This window comes from Squalius cephalus, assembly GCF_949319135.1.
Source record: "Squalius cephalus genome assembly, chromosome: 6".
NCBI lineage: Eukaryota > Metazoa > Chordata > Actinopteri > Cypriniformes > Leuciscidae > Squalius > Squalius cephalus.
The window spans coordinates 12,961,490-12,982,194 of NC_137127.1; the positions used below are offsets into that span (position 1 = coordinate 12,961,490).

The 20,705-nt window shown below is 37.1% G+C and overlaps 4 protein-coding genes across 4 annotated transcripts; 2 read left to right on the forward strand and 2 right to left on the reverse strand.

Annotated features, from left to right (window-relative positions):
* Window positions 1–269: 269 nt before the first annotated feature.
* Window positions 270–10,165, reverse strand: uri1 (URI1 prefoldin like chaperone). Its single transcript, XM_079874024.1, has 11 exons — window positions 9,396–10,165; window positions 7,945–7,979; window positions 7,551–7,629; window positions 7,006–7,141; window positions 6,830–6,921; window positions 6,647–6,707; window positions 6,378–6,564; window positions 5,429–5,681; window positions 4,115–4,266; window positions 3,787–4,030; window positions 270–1,073 (listed from the first exon to the last, which is right to left on the reverse strand). Exons 1-11 carry the CDS (start codon window positions 9,477–9,479, stop codon window positions 891–893), a joined length of 1,506 nt encoding a protein of 501 aa, XP_079730150.1. The 5' UTR covers window positions 9,480–10,165; the 3' UTR covers window positions 270–890.
* A 206-nt stretch (window positions 10,166–10,371) lies between these two features.
* On the forward strand, window positions 10,372–11,737 carry pdf (peptide deformylase, mitochondrial). The gene is made up of 3 exons (XM_079874026.1): window positions 10,372–10,471; window positions 10,713–11,332; window positions 11,505–11,737. Exons 2-3 carry the CDS (start codon window positions 10,747–10,749, stop codon window positions 11,660–11,662), a joined length of 744 nt encoding a protein of 247 aa, XP_079730152.1. The 5' UTR covers window positions 10,372–10,471; window positions 10,713–10,746; the 3' UTR covers window positions 11,663–11,737.
* spata2l (spermatogenesis associated 2-like) lies at window positions 11,661–15,319 on the reverse strand. The gene is made up of 3 exons (XM_079874023.1): window positions 15,218–15,319; window positions 13,927–14,266; window positions 11,661–13,822 (listed from the first exon to the last, which is right to left on the reverse strand). Exons 1-3 carry the CDS (start codon window positions 15,226–15,228, stop codon window positions 12,401–12,403), a joined length of 1,773 nt encoding a protein of 590 aa, XP_079730149.1. The 5' UTR covers window positions 15,229–15,319; the 3' UTR covers window positions 11,661–12,400.
* A 588-nt stretch (window positions 15,320–15,907) lies between these two features.
* Window positions 15,908–18,881, forward strand: LOC307160141 (peroxisomal trans-2-enoyl-CoA reductase). The gene is made up of 6 exons (XM_079874025.1): window positions 15,908–16,078; window positions 16,698–16,805; window positions 16,915–17,054; window positions 17,222–17,318; window positions 18,064–18,188; window positions 18,366–18,881. The coding sequence occupies exons 1-6, from the start codon at window positions 15,994–15,996 to the stop codon at window positions 18,540–18,542; spliced, it is 732 nt and encodes a 243-aa protein (XP_079730151.1). The 5' UTR covers window positions 15,908–15,993; the 3' UTR covers window positions 18,543–18,881.
* Window positions 18,882–20,705: the final 1,824 nt, after the last annotated feature.

The window sequence follows — 20,705 nt, forward strand, 5'->3', positions numbered from 1 at the left end:
TATATCTGAGGTAAAACACGTCACCTTTGGAGTCAATTTCAGTTGCTATATGACAATAGTTTTTCCCTCCCTATATGCAGCAGCTTGTTTTGGCTTTGAGTTAGAAGGATAAAAAGTGCAACGCTTTGGCGCCCTCCAATGGCTCTGACTGAGCAACACCACGATGACATCATTAGAATTAAGACATTTCATGTCCAGAAACTAATGCAAAAATGTATGCTCCGTGTAGAAACAAGAATAAATCATGTTCTGACCAGTTAAAAAGCGTGTATATTGAAAATCATTTATTTTGTTCTTTTTCAGTTACATCATTTTTCTGCCAGTCACAAAAAAGCTGATGTACATTAGGTCAGAAACAAAAGCCAAAACCCTGTAAACAATACAAAAGGAGTCAAAGGAGTCAAAGACAGAGTTCAGAAGGGATACAAAACATTTTTAAGCCGACAGAAATTGACAGCTGATTCATTGCTGTCAAAGTTGCACGTATATTTTATGAATTAACAGAAGTTTATTCCTTTGATAAAGCATTTTCCAAAGAATCCACATCATAGACCACGTCTCAATGACAGCAGTTAACATTTTTTTATCTTCTTCGATTCTATTTTAACTATTATTTAACTAATAAAAGTAAAAAGATACCCAAATGAGCAGCTTGTCCATATTTAAACTATTTGGCCTTAAAAAAGCAAACTGTTAGGAAAAATCATGTAACTTCTCCATTTCTCTTATAGAGCAAATAAAATGTCCAGCTTGCATGTCACAAAACGAAACATGAGACAGATGACAGTACAGAAGCAGTGTGGAGGACAGAGGCAGAGGACAACTAGTGAGACATCAGTCTTGTAGCTATATAACCGAATTCAAATGCTGGGGACTAATGAGATGAACTCTTATTTCTGATGCAACCGTGTAGCTTTGAATTTTGACATCCTTTTGGGTGGCTCCTGAGGTGCTTCTTGGCCCACCTCCTCCAGCTTTCTCTCCGGGATTGTGGGTAAGGCAGGAGGGGCGATGGTCAGGTGTGGGATTGAGCAAGGCAGGGGGTCCTTTTCAATCACTGTGCCTGTAAAAGCCTAAAACACAAAAAGATATTTAAACATTTACTAAGATTATTTTTGCCTGAGCAAGACAAAAAAAAAAAAAAAACTTTACATTTAATATAAATTCTGGACTGAGAAGAAAATCAAACTACTTCCATGATGCTAGGGCAGTTGTGACTTGAGTTGTGCAAAATACGATCATTATACAGTGCTTGCCATTGTAAAGACTGTAAGTCTATCTGTCACAGCCTCATTTTCATCTGCAAAAAATTCAATACGGTGTCTAACGAGACTCAAGTGTATGTTCTGGGTGGTTGCTTACTGGCCCAAATCAAGAGACTTTGTGGGACAAGTTACACGCATTACTTTAATAGACATTTACAGGCTTACACAAACCTTAAAGGTGCAGTAGGTGATTTTTGAAAAATGCTGTTGAAAGTGCATTGGGCCGAGCATCACAACAAACTTGTAGGAGCGTATATACTCATCATGATGTGGGAGAGAGAGTGAGCAAGAGGGAGATTTGAAGAAAAGAGAGATGGCTGAGAGAGACATTACAAAAAAGAAAGTCTCATAGGAATATTACTGGAAAAAGAAGGGTTAAGCTTTTTTTTTTACCCCACGTTAATTTAAGAAAAGCTTTGCAGTGCGGAAGAGACCCAAGCGGGAAGGACTGAAAACGGATGCATAGGTTGCATTGTTTCTGCTCCATACATGAGTAACATGGTTTTGATTGTGTTCAACTAACAATGAACTCTTGTGTACTGTGTGTTCATTTTTTGTTATTCCTTATCGTTCGTTCATCTTCGTTTTATTTTTCACAAAGCATTATTTTGCTTTGCTTCTGTTATGATAAAAGAGACACTCTTGCATTAAGTGTTCATGCATTTTGGGGGCAGAGCAATGAAGGTAGGGGTGTGTTTGTTTGGGTTGATTTCAAATATCAACAGTGTTTAACAACAATTTTGAAAAATCGCATACTGCACCTTTAAAGTTGTAATGAAACGGCAATGAAACTAAAGTTTTTCCCCCAGTATTGTGACATTCATCAGAATAAAACGGATTACTGAAGAAGAAAATAAAAAGTAGGGCAAAGGAGGGACTTGGTTCAGTCAATCAGTTGTTGATTGGATGGAGGCAGATCTGTTTGCAAGCCTGCAGTCGATTGTAAGAAAGGGGCGGGTTTAAGCTGACTAAATGATTGGAAGTCTAGCATATATCATCAGAGAAAATTCGTCTATTTACTGTAAGATCAAGTTATGACATTTTGATTGAAAATGACAAGCTTTAACGAATTGTTCACATTAAGATTAATAGCATGCAATTACTAGCCTGGGAAAACCCAGACAACTTCCGGCAAATTTAGATTTGCTCTGCAAGTAGTCTGGCAAAGAGCTCATTCAAGCCCATTTCTAATCCGTTGAAATCGCGGCACCAATCAGAAACGTTAGGGCGGGCTTTACACGATGACGATCGCTCTGATTGGTTTTAGGTCTATCCAATTGCGCCCAGAGGCATTTGAGCGACGTCCGTTGGTGAAGCACATTATTATATTCAAATTGCAAACACATGAGGACAGTCTCCATGAAAGACCCACTGGCAGATGAACGTGCTACTACATTTCTCTCCGAAACGGTAGGAAATTAAATTAGATTTAATAGAGGATTTTAACTGTGACAAGATGATTGACAGGGCAGTTTAAGTGACAGGATGCACGTGACAGATCCGTCCGATAAAGATGACGAAGTAGTATGTCCCAAAGCTTGCCTACTTGTTTGCTACACATTCAAAAGTAAATACCTTTTCTTCACAAAAAGAGTACACACTTTTATGGCGTAGTGTAACTTAGGCGAATTGGGACGCAGCATATGGCTTTACACGATGACGATCGTTCTGATTGGTTTTAGGTCTATCCAACTGCGCCCAGAGGCATTTGAGCGATGTCTGTTGGTGACGCCCCTTTGGAAATGAGTTATTAATGAAGCTTTGCCAGACCATAACTCAGTTACTACTGAGAATGGTCTGGTTTTAACCAGGCTATGCAATTACAATACAATAGAATACAAAATTTATTTCTATAGCACATTTAAAACAACTGAAGCTGACCAAAGTGCTTTCCAGCAAAAACAAATACACTAAAGTCAGTTACATACATCCACACAAACAAATCCTGTTTAGTCTAATCAGATCTAAAAACCATACTAAAAAGATATGTCTTCAAACTAGACTTAAAAGCATCCACAGATGGGGAATATCTAATGTACATTGGAAGAGAAAGCAGCTACAGAAAAAGACCTACCACCCTTTGATTTTAATCTAATCTTAGGAACATAGAGAACCATCTGGTTAGATCTCATATGCCGAGTGTTTAATAGAAGAGAAAAAGAAAAAAAACAAGTGGTCAGCAATATATTTCGTTGCAATACCATACTGGTTCTAGGCTGCCAGCCTCTATCTCAATAAGACAGGGGTGTCCAATCCTGCTCCTGGAGGGCCACTGTCCTGCAAAGCTTAGCTCCAATCCCAATTAAACACACCTGAATCAGCTAATCAAGATCTTAGGCATACTAGAAACTTCCAGGCAGGTGTGTTGAGGCAAGTTGGAGTGAAATTCTTCAGGACAGTGGCCCTACAGGACAGTGTTTGGACACCACGACTGCGATAAGGGTTTCAGTTCATTGGGAGATAGATGGGGTGAATTTTCATTTCATACCAAATTTAACCAACAGCAACAAACATTCTGTACCTCAAAGCGTCCGTTAGTGCGGGGACTCGTCCCAGTAGGGCTCTCCTCCTCTGTAATGCCGTCGCTGGTATCACTGTGCATGGCATCATCATGGCTCCATGAACGTCCAAAAGCCGCACGGCGCTCTTCAAAGTCAGCTGTGCTGCTCTCGCTGGTGTCACTGCACACGCTGTTCTCGCGGCTGCGAGACTTCAAAATGGACTTTCGTGGTATTGGCTCTCCATTCACCAAGTCCACAAACACCCTAAAAACATAGACTGTGTTTAAACTGAAGAGCTAAAAACACACAAGCAGTGGAAGACGTGAATTAAAATAGATAGGCTGTTACTTATAAATGTCTGCTGGGCTTGTGATCTTGTAACTTTCGAGAGGAGAATGGCCGTTACTCTTGCCATTTTTCTTTTTTCGTTTGGCTTGCTCCTTTTGCTCTTTTCTTTCGCTGAACTTTAGAGTGGTGTTCTTTCCTGTATTTATCCTGACCTTCAAAGGGAAAAAGGGAAGATTGAATGAAATAATTATGCAAAATGTTTTATTTCCAAGACAGACAGGAGAAAGTAATTCAACGCAAAACATAAAATGTTAATATACACTACTGTTCAAAAGTGTGGGTTTGGTATGATTTTTTTAAAACATTTTTGCAAGAAGTCTCATGTACTCAAGTCTGCATTTATTTGATCAAAAATACATTAAAAAAGTAATATTGTGCTGAATTTTCAGCAGCCATTACTCCAGGCTTCAGTGTCACATGATCACATTACCTTTTCTTTCTAAAATTCTAGAGAAAGTTGTCTTAACTTTTGACTATCAATTCTGTTCATGAAAAATTACAATCCGGTTTTAAATCCTGTCACAGTACGGAGTAAGCTCTCTTAAGAGTTTTGAATGATATCATGTTATCCACTGACTCTGGGCAGTCTATGGCTTTGGTTCTGTTAGACCTCAGTTCTGCCTTAGATTTAGTCAACCATGATACTCTTACATCACGTCTTGAAACTTGTGTTGGTCTTCTTGGCACAGTATTACAGTGGTTTCGGTCATATCTCAGTGGTAGGAGGCATGTTGCCAATATTGGAGACGATTCCTCCTCTGAAATGCACTTAAATTCTGGTGTTCCCCAGGGTTCAATTCTTGGTCCGGTACTGTTTTCCCTTTCTATGCTTCCTCTAGGGTCTATCTTTAACAAGTATGGGGTCTCTTTTCATTTGTATGCAGATGACACCCACATTTATATCCCTTTGAAGCGTGATAAGAAGCAGGCCTTAAAGCCTAATGTGGATTGTTTGGAAGAACTAAAACTCTGGCATGCAACTAATTTCCTGAGCCTTAATGAGAGTAAAACTGAATTTATTGTGTTTGGTTCAAACGAACACTGTGTACATGATTTTGAATTTGCATCTTTGTCACCTTATAGTACTGCATGTCAGAAACTTGGCTGTTTGGTTTGATAATAATCTTAAACTCGATAAGCAGATAAGAGTAAGTTGTGTTTTTATCATCTTTGTCTTCTGTCAAAAGTGAAGCCATTTCTGTCCCTAAAGAATTTCGAAACGGTTATACATGCTTTCATAACATCTCGAATTAATTTGAAATAGAAATATTTTGTAACATTATCTAAAAGAGTTTTGTGTAGCTAACGACTAACCTTTTTGAATTCCACAGTGTGAGAAAAGTAGATAGTTGGAAGCCCATTGTCTGTTTCCTCCTCACAATCTTCCTCATCCTCATCCTCAGGGTGCGAGCCATTAGTGCCGTTCATCTGACTTGTGAGAGATGACGGTAACCAGCCATTTTCCTTCTGATGGCCATTAACCTGGACACCGCTGCCACCATCTGCTTCCTTCTCTTCCTCTGAGGAGGAAGTGGTGTCTTCTCCATTAGTGTCTGTGCTGTCCAATCTGGTATAATGGGGAAGAAAATAGACCAAATCTATGAGTATCCTCTTCAATGGTTGGTGTAACAGCTACTTTTCCTGTACTGTATGTGCATTGCATTTTCATACTACTTAAAAATGTATGAATACATGGTATGAAAAGCAAGGTTTCTACACTTTTTGACCAACACTTTTTGACCACTAAATTTCCATGGCCTTTCTGTGAAGTTTGTGATAACTGAATAAGGATTTATTTTCAAAAACCATTTAACTCCATTTGTATGCTAGGAACCAATACTTGATTGATTTAAAGAGAAAGACCATTTTGTGTCCCACAGGAAACAATTATTAGCTAGTATCATTTGACCCCATATAAACTATCATACCGTTTTATTTTTAATACATGTTTTTAAAAGAAGTCTCTTATGCTCACCAAAGCTGCATTTATTTGATCTGAAATACAGTAAAAACAGTAATATTGTGAAATATTATTTCAAATTAAAATAACTATTTTATATTATAATTTATTTTAAAATGTAATTTATTCCTGTGATGGCAAAGCTGACTTTTCAGCATCATTACTCCAGTCTTTAGTGTCACATGATCTTTCAGAAATCATGCTGGTTTGGTGCTCAAGAAACATTTCCTGTTATTATCAATGTTAAAAACAGTTGTGCTGCAAAATATTGAACACTGTGTTAGGTTGCGAGTGTTTTTTTACCGGTATCTCGCATCCTGCAGTTCCTCTTGACGCTCCAGATCATCAAGTCGAGCCCACAGCTCTTCCTCTGACAGCACCCCAGTCTTTTGCTCTTCATCAACTTCTTCCTTCTCTTTGTCCTCTTTCAGGTCCAACAAATACTCTTGCTTAGGTTTAGAGTTGGGTTTGTGGGCCAAACGATGTTTTCCTGGGGAAGCACAACAGAGTAATGAACAATCGAAGTAGAAACAGCCTGATAGCATGACAAATAGCCTGAAGACTAGATTTACCTTTGGTAATTTCGTCCTCATTTATTACCTCTTCTCTAATGTCTACAAAATCTCCAGTACCCTGTTGGGAAAGAGTGGATGTGATTTTAGGCGTGTGCTGAAGTTTCTTCCAGCAATGAAAACATCAGTATAAGGTTTCCAAATAATGTCACACAGTATTGAGGTCATAGTTAGGACACTTACACCAGTCAATTTTTCAAGATCATTTGTAAAATCAGCCCTGTTCTGAAAGTTCTTCATCACTTTTTGTAAGTCATCTAGTGCATTTTTGACATCTGGAAAAATATCACATAAATCAGGTCAAGTTGTATGCACTATTCAAAACTGGTCAATGGGAAATATTAGTAGAAATAACTTACGTTTCTTTCTGTGTTCCACAAGAGTGTCGGCTTCTTTGGCAGAACACTTTGCAAACCAGTTATCCCCGAGGAGCACCGTTAACTCATTAGTGTGAACTAGCTTTCCCGGCATAAAAGCCAAGGGACCAAATGGTACCTATCATGTTAAAAAACAACAACCAAATAATGAGCAAAATCAGGGCTTCCAAGTAAAAGTGCCACTTTCAAATCTGACAAAAGGTCCATTCACATCAAGATCAATAATTATAAAGACAACTATATTGGTGTCCACATGTCATTTTCTGCTTTAAATGCTCAAGCTCTGATAGACTGGCAATGGTTTTATCCTTCATCAGCTGAAACAAATTGTTCCTCTACGGCACTACAGACCTTTTAAAAACGTATTAAATATTAAAACTTTATTGTTATCGTCCTTGGTAAATGTTTCTTAAAACCAGCTAAAAGGAGTGAATAATCCTCTGATGATAATAATGCTCAGGCATACAAAATATTTTGCGTATGAAGATTAAGTTGGATGCATTGGTAATTGGAAAGTGATGCCATACCATAATATCATAAGACAACTTGTCAGGCAAGGTTCTGAGACGGTCCTGAAGAGATTCATAGTCTTTTTCCACTTTTTCCCTGTCAATCACAGAGAAAAATGAATCACTTAGAAGGTTATTACTGGTTTGATGACATACAAATTCTATTTTTGTCCTACCTACAGAATGTCTTTTTAAAATACTGAAAAGGAATATAACAAAAGCCTGTCTTTTGTCAAAACCATCAAACATCTACATAGTGATTCACAGTATAAACAGCATTTCCATTCCAAATATAAACATGCAACAACAAAAAAAACACAAGCTAATGTTCAACTAGAATAAAGAGTTATTGACATTGATAAGAATGTTATGCTTGTCTGAGAGAGCTGTTAAACTGCATGAGGACACTCACCAATGCTCAATTTGACTTCTGCAATCTTTCACCACCTGTTGTGGAAGACAATTGTTCATTTCACAACCACTGAAATTCCCAAAATGCCACCGTGACAAATCACTGCTAAACTATCTGTAATATTCTGGTAATATGAGTTGACCATTATAGAGAGAGTGAATGATAGTCCTGAAAGTTTCTTGTTGTGAGAAGTTGAGACAAGGTACCATGTAAGGATGTTTTGGCAATGTCACTGTTAAAAACAATAGCTATACACGTAAAACAAAAGCTCATTAGAATTGTTTGCACTGTGACATTAATTTCATAATCCCTTTATTTCACATACTGTAATGCTCACTTGCAGTTTTTCTATTACTGTATAATTCCATTTCACCTCACACTCTTACTATTGTAATTGAGCAATGAAAATGCCTCCTGAGCGGACATAATTTATTTATTTATTAAAAAGTAGTGTATTATCATGATTTAAAAAAAATGATATGTTTTTCTATTACAGTAATGAGAAAGAGATTTTAGCATAATGCCACTGAAAATTTCAAGATCAATGTGCTTATTTGTAATGGAAATGATGTCACGGTGCAAATCATCATAATTTACTGTGAAAATTATATTTTGCAGAAGGAAAAGATGATTATTTTTATGTTGGAGAGAAACATGACCCAGGTATTTTCTTTACAGGCGTTAGGAGATTCACCCACCAATAGAACAACATAAAGCATGTCTAACAGCATGCACATAAGCATTATATGTTTCTTATTTTCCCTTATAGAAGAAGTGTTGCTGAGGCTAATGCAACAGAAGTTTCCAGATTTTTTTAAAGAAAAATACTCCAGTCTTGCTGACGTTAAATGAAGCAGCACAAATGTAGCTTTCATATCCAGCCAGTTGAGTTTTATCCTCCTATGTCAACACATGGGTGAAAAACACTTTTTGCCTTTCACCTACTCATGTTACTCAAAATACCATGCAAATATAAATAGGTCAGTTAAACCTAAACTTCACACGGAGACATTTCACAGCATGTGTACTATCTACTGTAACAGTACTGTAAGCCTTTGCTTTTGCTTTCTGTATGCATTTTGGCAACGTGGACAACTTTGTATTCGATTAAACTATAGTTTACATTGATTGCTAGCTACCATACATGTACGATAATTTACTGTTAACATTATAGAGATAAACTGCATGTACATATGTACATGAATTTTATTGCGAAGTAGAAAAAAACCCACACACATGTAACAAAGCAATCCGCTAACGTTAACCAACACGTGATTACACAAAGGAACTTTCTAGAAAATGATACGCGTCTATGCGACTATACTGCAAAAACAACATAAATAGATAACATATATTAAATTGGTGCTGATGATAAATCGCGTGCATGAACATTGAGTTTTAATATCTGCAGGAATGCATTGGTGGTATATGAAATAAACATTACTCCTGACCTTTCTATGCTCCTCTTTCAACCTCTCAACACCTTGAGGCAAATCATTAACATTACTCCGTTTGACTTTTCCAGTTGCAGCCATTTGGTCGTGAAGGATGTCATCCACAATAAAACAAGGTTTGTTTTCAATATCCAAAACAATGAATGCTCAGGGGTTTGAAGTCCTATAGAAATGTTTATGAATGCAATTCGATGCGTTGCACTCAATCTGTCGCCTCGTAGTCATCAATGAAGCAGAACAAACGGTCCAGTATATCGAGATTGAGACCATTTCACACGTGCATGGTACGATGTCGATCTTATCCCAAAATTTCCTCTTGTTTACAGTCCACGAACGGCCTGTTTCCCCTGCGCCATGTTCATCTAATCACGGATGTAGTACGTCCTCTAGATATCGCTCTCCATACTACTACGGTGCAAACACGTGATCGCCTACTTCACTTAATTAATATAACTTTCATTTAAAAAACAAAAACAAATAAAAAGGTTACGATAAAGTACATTTCTTACGATAAAATAACTATACATGGACTGAAAATAATTATCTGCATGAAGCTACATATAATTCTACTATTATTCTCCTCAAACTGGCCATAATGCAGCATGACATGAATAATTACTTAGAATTAAAGACGTGTATATTATTTAATAATGATAAAATGTGGTAATATTAATGGTAAGATTTGTTTGATTGAAAATGTTCATTCCTTGATATGAAAGGGAGGAGTGTCCTTTACCGTACGTGTAAACAAACCTCACACCGACTATATCACGTGACGTTTTGAAACAGGACGTTAGCTTTTTTAAAAGGATTTTACCAAAATAAAAGCCTTAAACTCGATGCATTTTTTTCTTCTGTGGTGTTTAAGTTAAGACTGTTTTAATTTAATTTGATTTAATTCAATTTAATTTAATTTTTTACCCAGACTTTTATTTTAAAGAAACAACACGGTGTCATAGGTCTCAGTAATTCCGCTTTCCGGAATGGTCTCTCTGGCTGTCCTCCTCACATTGAAATGCTTCTAAGCGGTTAAATGTGAAATTCTTATTATTACAGGAATTATTACAGTACTGGTGAGTACTGACACTTGCTAATAAAAGTGACTGTATCCTATGTTTATTTCACCCCTTCTATTTAATTAATGTAGCACATTTTAAGTTATTACTGCTTATTTATGCAGATTTTCATTTAAATATGCATTCAGCTTTGATGAGCTAAAATAAAACAGACTTGACCACATTCAAATTTATTGCTTTCATAATTATTAATGATAATAATGTCTTTGTTGACATGTCCTTTTTTTCATTTCTCCAGTTGTCAACAGAGAAGCTTTCCACTGCAGCCAGTCATGATCAGGCACTGGAGGACATTTTCACATTGTGTCTTAAGAAGTCAGACAAATTATGTACTTCCAAAACCAGTTAGAATACTTTTACCCTTGTCACCACTCACATGTACTGCATCCTCACGTACTTATTCTACCAACATCAAGATGCGCTCCTACTTACAGTACATGAAAAGGAAAGTCAAAGGTGCACCTGCTCCTCCATACAATCATGTGTGCCAGGTTGGAGATCCTGTGTTACGGTCACAGGCTGCGGCTGTGGAACCTGGAGCCATTCAGGGACCAGAAGTGCAGAAGGTCATAAAGACTCTGGTCAAGGTGATGAGAACGCTTGAGTGTGTCGGTCTGAGCGCACCCCAGATTGGTGTTCCTCTACGGATATTAGCCTTGGAGTATCCCAAAAAAATGCTGGAGGAAAGCTCAATCACTTCCATTGAAGCTCGGGGTCTGGTGGCAGTGCCCCTGATGATTTTTATAAACCCACAGTTGCGTGTACTAGATGGACACACCGTCATCTTCCAAGAGGCATGTGAGAGCATCTGTGGGTATTCAGCATCTGTTCCACGCTATGTGTCTGTAGAAGTCTCAGGTAAAATTATCATGCTGTAAAATGTCAACAAAAAAAGAAAAAGACTCAACCTGTGTGTATTAAGTGACCCATAGCTATGAGGCTAGACTTAAAATCATTGTGGCAGCCTAAATATTTTACTTTATGATGTTATTTAAGGTATCAATTAAAAGCTGTTGTCTTCTTTCCAAAGGTCTTAATGAGAAAGCAGAGCCCGTCAGCTGGAAAGCGAGTGGGTGGCCGGCCAGAATACTGCAGCATGAAATGGATCACCTCAATGGAGTTTTATATATCGATCGCATGGACAGTAAAACCTTCATTAATGTAAAATGGGAAGAGTACAATGAATGAAGCTTTGGGAACTTTATTGCAACCTTACCTTTGTATTTCAGAGAAAATGGCCATTCAATTAAATCCTTTGTTATCTGAAACAAGCCTTTTTATAACTGTTTATCACATTTCACTCCCAGATATGACCTCAAGTTGAGCATTTACAATCAAGTTTCCACTTTTCCTTTGCGGATACTAGTATATGACTATGTTGAGATTACAACACCATCTTCAATAGTAGGACATTTTTTATAATAATAATGTTAGGAATTTGATCTTTTAAATAAGAGTACAAGCAGAATTCTCTTACATTCCCTTTATTTCTATATTAATTCCATGAAACCATCACAATAATAAACATGTGCATTATATTTAATAATTATATGGCAGCATAGCACATAAATAAACATAACTGGTTAGAAATGTTGCTAAGACCTTTTTCCATTTTCCCATAAGTCCATTTTCCCAATATTGGATTGGCCATCTCAACCAATAATATACAGTTATGAGCTGTGTTATTGTAGGACATAAATTGGTAAGTGATAATGAACTCTACTGTGAACTTTGTAACTTTTTTGTAATATATGACTCCTATCAAGATGCTGCTGATATCAAAAATCAAAAGTATAACAGATTGTCATGTATTTAACCCCAAGTATTTCAGATCAACTGTGCAATTAGCAAAATAATAACAGGCTTAATGTGCAGATTAAAAACTCAGGTCTTCAACCACACATGGTCAACACTGACGCATAGATGTTATACAGAGGAAGAGGGGATGAAAGACATTCCACACTTAATACATACCATGGTATTTTTAAAGCAACATCGTTTGCAATACAGGGCACCACAATACCTGCAGTAGGTGTCAAGTTCAGAACCGAGGCAAGTGATGCATTTAGTTCCGATATCTTGTATTTTGTGTTTTTGAGAGCAACGCCATCTATCAGGACACCCAGATAAATGAAAGGCTTTACAAGTGAGGCATACAATTTCAGGCAGTTTATCTGTCAAGCAATGATTGACAAATGGTATTGGTGCAGGAGGTGTTTCTGAGGCACCTGTTTCCTGGGGGAACTGCACATGATGTGCATCCTTAACACATTTTTGCAAATCTTGACATAATAAATCATGGGAGTCTTTACAGGTGTGACAGATTACTACTGGAGCTTCAGAAGAAAGACATGTGTGCCTCTTTTGAGCATTCACTCTTTCTCCTTGAGGGGGCTGTAATTTTCCTGTGGGCAGTATGTAGTGATTTAATTTGCACTTTTGAATAATATTACAGTTGTGGTCATGGATTACCTGGCAGTTGTAGCAAACCAAAAATGTATCAGAAGTAGAATTGGCCATGCAATTATGTTTCTTCAGGGAATCTTTTTCCTTGGCCAATCTAAGCTGGTCTTGTGCTAAATAAAGGTCTTCAGCATTGTATGGGCACAGTGCTAAAGTATGCTTTTTTGAATGGCACTCTTTATAACGGCTACAAGATGGACTGTGAACATCTTTGCACTTCTCACACTGGTATATATATAATAAACCTGGTGTGATACAGCTGCACATCACATTTACTGCTGCATGTCTCTGGGCATCACCTTTCGATTGATCTTCACCAAAGCTTTCCATTCGACCTGGATTGTTGATTGATCTTCCCAGCCTTGCAACGTCCTTATTCCTCATGTCTGTGTCTGACTGTAAGGGCTCTTTCTCTAAAGGCTTGCTTTGAACGATCTCTTTTGATTGCTTATAAGAAGAGTGTGGTGGTGAAAGAGGAGTGGGTGTCACGTCTGTCTCCTCTGTGTACAGATCAAGCTCAGTGTCCATTCCGCTTGTAAGGATGGCGTCCGAAGCACTAGCAACGTCTGACTTTCTCTTGGTGTTCTCTAATGCTACCTGAAGACTGTGGCCCGCCTGCCTCTCATTAACTAGCTGAAGAACCCACTCCACACCTCTGTGCGCTGAGCCCAAGGAGGAAAGTAGCAGCTGGCACTCCATCCGGGCAGTGAAGAAACCACATGCTAGGCCGAGTAAGAAATCAGTAGGAGCTGGTTTGGAGTTCAGCGCCAACTCCTCGTCTTCGTTAGGGATTGAAGGCTGGTACCCGAGCAATCCAAAAAGCTCTTTAGCCTGCTGAAGGGTCAGTGCAGGTTTGATCAAATGGGTGAACATACCTGAAAACATCTGGTGAGATGGAAGAGAATATTGTAAGGAGGTGAAAAACAAAATGTCATTCAGACAATTGAAAAATCTAGCTCTGTAGGTGTAACACCAGTATTTCCACATACCTTAACCAGTCTGTACTCTCTTCTCCAGGGGAAGATGTAGAGGTTTAACGCAGCGAGCTCCAACACTTCAAAGGCCTTGGAAAGTTTTTCAAGCCCCATTTGGCCAGTTTTAGAAGGAAATGCATGGAGGGATTTTTCCATCACTGTCAGTGAATCTAATCCATGTAGATTATGTATCTTCTGGGCATTGTTATTGCTAAGGAGCAGCTCTACTTCCTTACACAGTCCCTCATCCCTGCATACTAAACTTTGATCCCCCTTCTCAATTCGTCTCTCCAAGTTAGTCTGGTACCTATTTATAAGACCATTCTCTGTCTTTTTATTAGCAAAAGAATTCATCCTGTAATGAAGACACAATAAAAGAAGTTTGTTATTGACAATCAAGTTATATCAATAAATATCACAATAATCACTTACATATCAAAACTTAGTATAATACTTGAAAAGATATACAGCAACAATAAGACATTTCTTTTCAGAGTTGATCTGGTGACGGCATGAATACAGTGGATGACGTTTTTATATATACACTGCCGTTCAAAAGTTTGGGATATGTAAGATTTTTAATGTTTTTAAAAGATTTCTCTTATGCTCACCAAGGCTGCATTTATTTGATTAAAAATGCAAAACAACAACACCAACAAAAAAAAACAGTAATATTGTGAAATATCATTACAATTTAAAATTCTAGTTTTCTATTTGAATATATATTTAAAATATAATTTATTCCTGTGATGCAAAGCTGAATTTTCATCATCATTACTCCAGTCTTTAGTGTCACATGATCCTTCAGAAACCATTATAATATGCTGATTAACTGCTCAAGAAACGTTTATTATTATCAATGTATAATATAAAAACATATTATTATCTAAAGATTAAATATGCACTTCAAATTCAATCCTATCAGACCACCGATTGCTGAATATATGTGAACATTTAAACTATTAAAAACGTATTATACCACTCCTAAACCAACAGACTAAAGTGAAAGTAAGATGGAAAACACAGTTACGTCATTTATCAAAAATCAGCGTTCTACATTGTACTGTAGTCATTAAATTCCTATTTTTTAAAAGTATATTTAATGTATAGCGCATTGTCATTAGCATAAACTACGCTAAAACGTTTAAAGATTGTGTAATTGCTACCTTTCCATACCAAAACCGCTGCCACTGACCTTTTTTTCAACTAACTTAACTTCTTAAAATCAAATCATCAAAGCTCGTGGCACATTAACGCCGTTCACATTAGACTGTTCCGAATGAAAAAATTAGATTTGTTAACTTACCTGACCAACATTCAACGCCCAAAACAAACCGCTTTGAAAAGCGTCAGTGGTTCTCGGCGAAGTCGGAGGAGAAACTTTTTTTTTTTTTTTTTTTACATCACTTCCGTATTCGGCTCACGTGAAAGTTGCAGTCTTCGGATTATAAAAGTAAATAAAAGTGTATAAACATTAAAATAAGTAATTAAATAAAAATTACAGTAATTAAAATTAATTGAAATAAAAAACAGTGCATATTTGCATTTTTTATATATGAAAGTATTCCATATAAATCTTGAGATCCCTATTCCAAATTTAATAAACAGAGGCTCTTCTAATTAAAAAAAAAAAAAAATTAAAATACCAAAATAATTTATACAACTTCAGACTATTTTAGTTTTTATTTATTTATATGTACCAGTGATTGTTCACATGAGGGCGCTATAATCTAAGATGGAAACTGTTGGTAGCCTAATATTAGTTCTGACCTTTTAAAAGTTGATTATTGTAAACTTGTTGTCTACTGATATGATATTACTATTATTCACTAATTCACTATAGTGTTTTTTTTTCTTCAGTCATAACATTCATAATTTTCCTAAAAAAAAAAAAAAAAAACGTTACTTGAAACTAATAAGATAAAGATAAAAGAATGCATAATTTGGTGGGAGTGTCATTCTGAAAGGGGCGTGTCATTCCTGCTGCGGATAGATTTAAAGATCTTGAGCAGCAGGAGACATGAACCCCATAAACCATAATCAATCTCAGACGTCTGCACTGCTGCAGCAGTTGTGTGCGCGATGTCAAACGAGGACAGAGTGGTTTTAGCGCTCGGTGGAGCAGGAACCGTCGGCTCCGGCATAGTGAAAGCTCTCCTGGACAGAGGTAAGAGCAAATTCAGTATTTCAACTTAACAAAGTAATAAGCATTATCTTTATAAGAAAAAAAAGAAAGAAATATTATTTATAATTATTTATAACAACAAGAACTATTATTAGGCCTATATTATATTATATTATATTATATTATATTATATTATATTAGGCTTTATTATACTATATTATATTATTCTATATTATATTAGACTTTATTATATTAATTATATTATATTTTATTATATTACATTTATACATGACTGCCTTTAATATCTATTGGAAGTGAATACAAATGATTTGTAGACCAGTTATTCATTTTAAAAGGCTTCTATATAAAGGATCAGCTTTACAACAGTCATTTGACCACATTGCTTTCATCTTTCTTAATTTATTCTCTCTTTTTTTTCTTTTTTTTTTTACAATTTTATTCAGTGCGGTTATGATTAGGAAAATGCTCATAAATAAAATACTCACAAACCATATGCAATTATTAGAGGTTAAAACAAGGAATTATTTTCAGTTCCGATTCTGTAATTTAAGTCTAAACTTAAAAATGAATTTACTTTAAATTGTAAAAATACATTTCGTTGCATAAATAGAATTCTTTTTACCTTGAATGTGTGGTTTAGGTTTCAAAGTTGCTGTGATCTCCAGAGACAACAGCAAGTTGGAGAAACTCAAAGGGTTTGTTTCACCTAACACAAAAAGTAATCTGACCACTTTAGTGGGGAATGTTGGTAAGTATCTTCTCCCTTTGTAGTTTTTTTTTTAATGTTATCTTTGCAACTCTAGTCATTTTGAGGTCTCATTGATTTTGGATTGTTTGTGACTCTCCTAATCTATAAGGCTCAGTGGAAGGAGTGGAGGAGGTGAAACAGGCCTTGCTTAAGTCTGTGGGAAAGATCACAGATGTGGTGTCCTCTCTGGGCTTCAGCTGGTGGCAGGGAGGTCCACCACACACTCAACCCCTCAAAGAACTGCAATGGGTGAGATTCAAATAAAGAGAGCAGCATTTACTTCCAGTGATATCCTTCCACTCTTTATACCTGCTCATATGACATATCGCATTTTGCTTTCTAACCTTTCATCTTTTTCGGTCTGTTTCAATCCACCATCATTTCATTGCTCAAAACTCATCTTCTCTGATCACCAGGTTATTGAGACTCTGCTTTTCAGCACCTTTGTGTCTTGGAAAGCGTTCTTTCCCCTGGTGAGAGATGATCCTAACTGCACCTACACATTTATCACAGGTAGGTTATCATTTGCCCTCCGAAACATATATTTAGTGAAAGCTATTTAGTTGTATGTGGAAAATGAAATGAAATGAAATAAAATAATAAATCTATTTGAAGTGCACATAAAGGAGGATGAATAAGATCTACTTAAGTCCAAATTTATATTTTAGAAAATTCAAAAACCTTGTCAATAAAACAGCGTCACTGTTCATAGCCGCTGCAACAATGCACACACACACACACATATATATATAGTGCACAACAGGTTATTAAAATGTTCCTCACACTAAGAAAAAATGGTTCATTTAAAGAGATAGTTCACCCAAAAATATGAATGTATGAATGAAAAATGTATGAATTTCTTTATTCTGCTGAACACAAAAGAAGATATTTTAAAGAATGTTGGTAACCAGACAGTTGACGGCACCCATTGACTTCCATAGTAGGTAAAAAAATAAAAAATAAATACTATGGAAGTCAATGGGTGCCGTCAACTGTCTGGTTGCCAACATTCTTTAAAATATCTTCTTTTGTGTTCAACAGAAAAAAGAAACTCATACATGTTTGGAACAACATGAGGGTGAGTAAATGACAAAATTTTTATTTTTGGGTGAACTATCCCTTTAAGAGCTGTTAACTGAATCTTGTTTTTAGGAACCACATTTTGTAAAAAAAACAAAAAAAAAACAAAAAAAAAACTTTTACATTAAAAGTAAATTATGCATGCACTGCTTATCTAGATGCAATCTCTGTCATACAGGAGGTGCTGGAGAGAAAGTGTTGATGCCTGGCACAGGGTTCCTGACCGTAGGGGCAGCAAGCGCTCTGGCGTTCTGTCAGGTTCTGCGTGAGGAGTACCCAGAGGTGCCATGCAAACTCAACCAGGTGTGTTTGCTATGTGCTATCAAAGTCTCATCAAACTCTCCTAAACACGAAAAGTTCATGGGGTTATATTCCGGTCATGGCATGTAGACTCACTGTAAACGCGTTTAATTAAATGTCATGAAGGTATTTCCTCATATTTGTTCCTCTATGATGCCTGTCTTTATAATCTTCCAACAGGTGAAAATCAATACGGGTGTGGCGGCCCCAGACCGAATGGCCCCCGGGTACCTGAATCACTTGGATTTAGGGGAGGCTGTGGCTGCGCTGGTGGAGCGCCGCAACACGTCCCACACGGTCTTCTCTGTGAGCTGTCCTGCCGATCTAAAAACTGTTATCTTGGGGGGCAATCTGTAAGCCTCAGACTCGTCTTCAGATTTCCCTCTGTATTCCCTTTATCCTGTTAGTATGCGTGCATTGTTTTAATTGCATGTCAACAAAACATTCCTGTATTGCAAATAGCCAGCTTTGTCATAGTACAGTCATAGCCTTGAAATACTCATTGTGCTCAAAACAAATCAATATAATAGGCAATGGAATGGTACAGATGCTTTGGAGTGCAGCAGAGCATAAACTCGGCCACAGATATGTAAGCTTGACGTTGAAGAAAAGAGAGACGTGTGAGAACGGATGTTGAAAACAAACTCGGTCTTTTCCTCGGTTAGAGTAAGAGAAAAAAACATGGCAGGTTGTTGGCAGACTTGCGTCCCCATAGCGTGACTCCCTGCCCTCGTTCACTCAAAACTTATCTTGCTGTTGCTTCCATGGCTCCAATTATTCCCAGCCGCGTGGCTCATAATAAGCGCGTGAGGGGGCGAGGGATTCAGAAATGGCCGGCCTCCAAAGTGGAGGACACTGTCTTTGTTTACGGTTATCATATTTGCATAAATGCTTTAGCGACATGAATGTAAATTTGCCATTAAACAAATCTGGATTAAGTGAAGTGTCTATTTAAAGATGGGGAAGAAGGTTAGAAGACGTTGTCAGTTTATCGTCTGTGGTTTTGCTTTGCTTTGCATCAGCTTATTAAAGTGATAGTTCACAAAAAAGTTTAAATTCTCATCCTCATGTTGTTCCAAACAATAATATTGGATGATTTCTGCATAAAGGAAAATCTTATATGGGTGTAAAATGACATGGGGGGTGAATACATTTATTTTTGGGCGAACTATGACTTTAAATCTGAATCATGTTCCGCATAAAGGAAAATCTTATATGGGTGTAAAATGACATGAGGGTGAGTAAATTTACTTTTGGGCGAACTATGACTTTAAATCTGAATTACAGACCAAAAAGTGTGCCATTCTCTTCACATCACCTAAACATATAGTCTCTGTTACTCAGTTTAGTGTTTGTCTGAGTGAAAACAATTCATGACTTGGCGCATTTATCTTGTGTGTCTGAGGAAATTAAAATAATAATAAAAGAAAATCTCCCAGACTCCTAGTTTCTTTGAAGCAGTAACCCTTCGTGACATGAGCCACAAAAGCTGAGGGTGTGATTCGATCAATGCTGGATTTCATTAAAATCTGGCTTGGAGTCCTTATTTCAAAAATTATTTGGGATTTGAAATATTTAAAACAATGGAAAACAAAGAATCCAGTTTGGCAAACAAAGATGTTCCTTTTCGTGAGACGGTATAGTGCAAGTGGCCAAAAAAAAGATATTTTGAATGACATGAGGTTGAGTAATTGACAATTTTCATTTTTTTAGGGCAAACTCTCTTTAAACTGCATGAACAGTTAGGTTAGGAAATATCAGGGATGCAAAATGTCAGACCAACAGTGACAACTAGAAACCACAAAAAGGTTATGATGAGCAACCTACTGGCTTTTTACGAGCCTACGAGCTAGTCACATCCATTTCTATAGATCAAATTAAACTGAGATCACTGTTTGCAAACTTTCCCTAACAACTCTTGCTGTGTTTAACCCCAAGGCTTGTCTCAAGCTATTTTGGGTTCCACAGACAGGAATTGGGGCATTTATGTAGAGGGACAAGACAAGTGGACTGGAAGGGATTTAAAACGCTGCCCATAGACAAAGTCGCACAGTGAAGCCGTTAGAGTAATCGTCATCCTCATAGAGGGTATTCTAGGACAGAGGTTAAGCCTCCTGATGCAGAGTGGCATGTTTTCTCCTTCGGCCCGGAAACTTTCAGAACAATCCAGCCATCAACAATTCAACAATCAGGCGGCTTGGCCTCCCTCTGCGCAATCGCTTCTCACAGCGTTTTCCTTCCCCTTCAGATTATAACTAATCAATTAGAAGAATAGGAGGGGGGAAATGAAAAACACTACGAGGAACACTAAAAAAAGTTTGGAACATATGTCTTTATTGTTAGAAAATTCACATGCTATGCATTTTCAAACCATGCCCATGTGCATTATCCAAACTCAAAAGATCGAACAGACTCTGGCAAGGCTTTGTAAAAAATACATAGTTGCTGTCTCTCAGACAAAGAGATTCAAGCTACATTCACATTCATTACAGATCTTCAGCAACAAACACAAAACTCTGC

Coding starts and splice junctions, on each gene's coding strand:
- LOC307160141 (XM_079874025.1), top strand. CDS start 15,994: ATGTCAAACGAGGACAGAGTGGTTTTAGCGCTCGGTGGAGCAGGAACC. Junction 16,079..16,697: donor GAAAGCTCTCCTGGACAGAG/GTAAGAGCAAAT, acceptor TGTGTGGTTTAG/GTTTCAAAGTTGCTGTGATC. Junction 16,806..16,914: donor CACTTTAGTGGGGAATGTTG/GTAAGTATCTTC, acceptor CTAATCTATAAG/GCTCAGTGGAAGGAGTGGAG.
- pdf (XM_079874026.1), top strand. CDS start 10,747: ATGATCAGGCACTGGAGGACATTTTCACATTGTGTCTTAAGAAGTCAG. Junction 11,333..11,504: donor TGTGTCTGTAGAAGTCTCAG/GTAAAATTATCA, acceptor TTCTTTCCAAAG/GTCTTAATGAGAAAGCAGAG.
- uri1 (XM_079874024.1), bottom strand. CDS start 9,479: ATGGCTGCAACTGGAAAAGTCAAACGGAGTAATGTTAATGATTTGCCT. Junction 4,031..4,114: donor AGCCCAGCAGACATTTATAA/GTAACAGCCTAT, acceptor CTATGTTTTTAG/GGTGTTTGTGGACTTGGTGA. Junction 1,074..3,786: donor GCACTAACGGACGCTTTGAG/GTACAGAATGTT, acceptor TTTGTGTTTTAG/GCTTTTACAGGCACAGTGAT.
- spata2l (XM_079874023.1), bottom strand. Junction 13,823..13,926: donor GAGAGTACAGACTGGTTAAG/GTATGTGGAAAT, acceptor CCATCTCACCAG/ATGTTTTCAGGTATGTTCAC.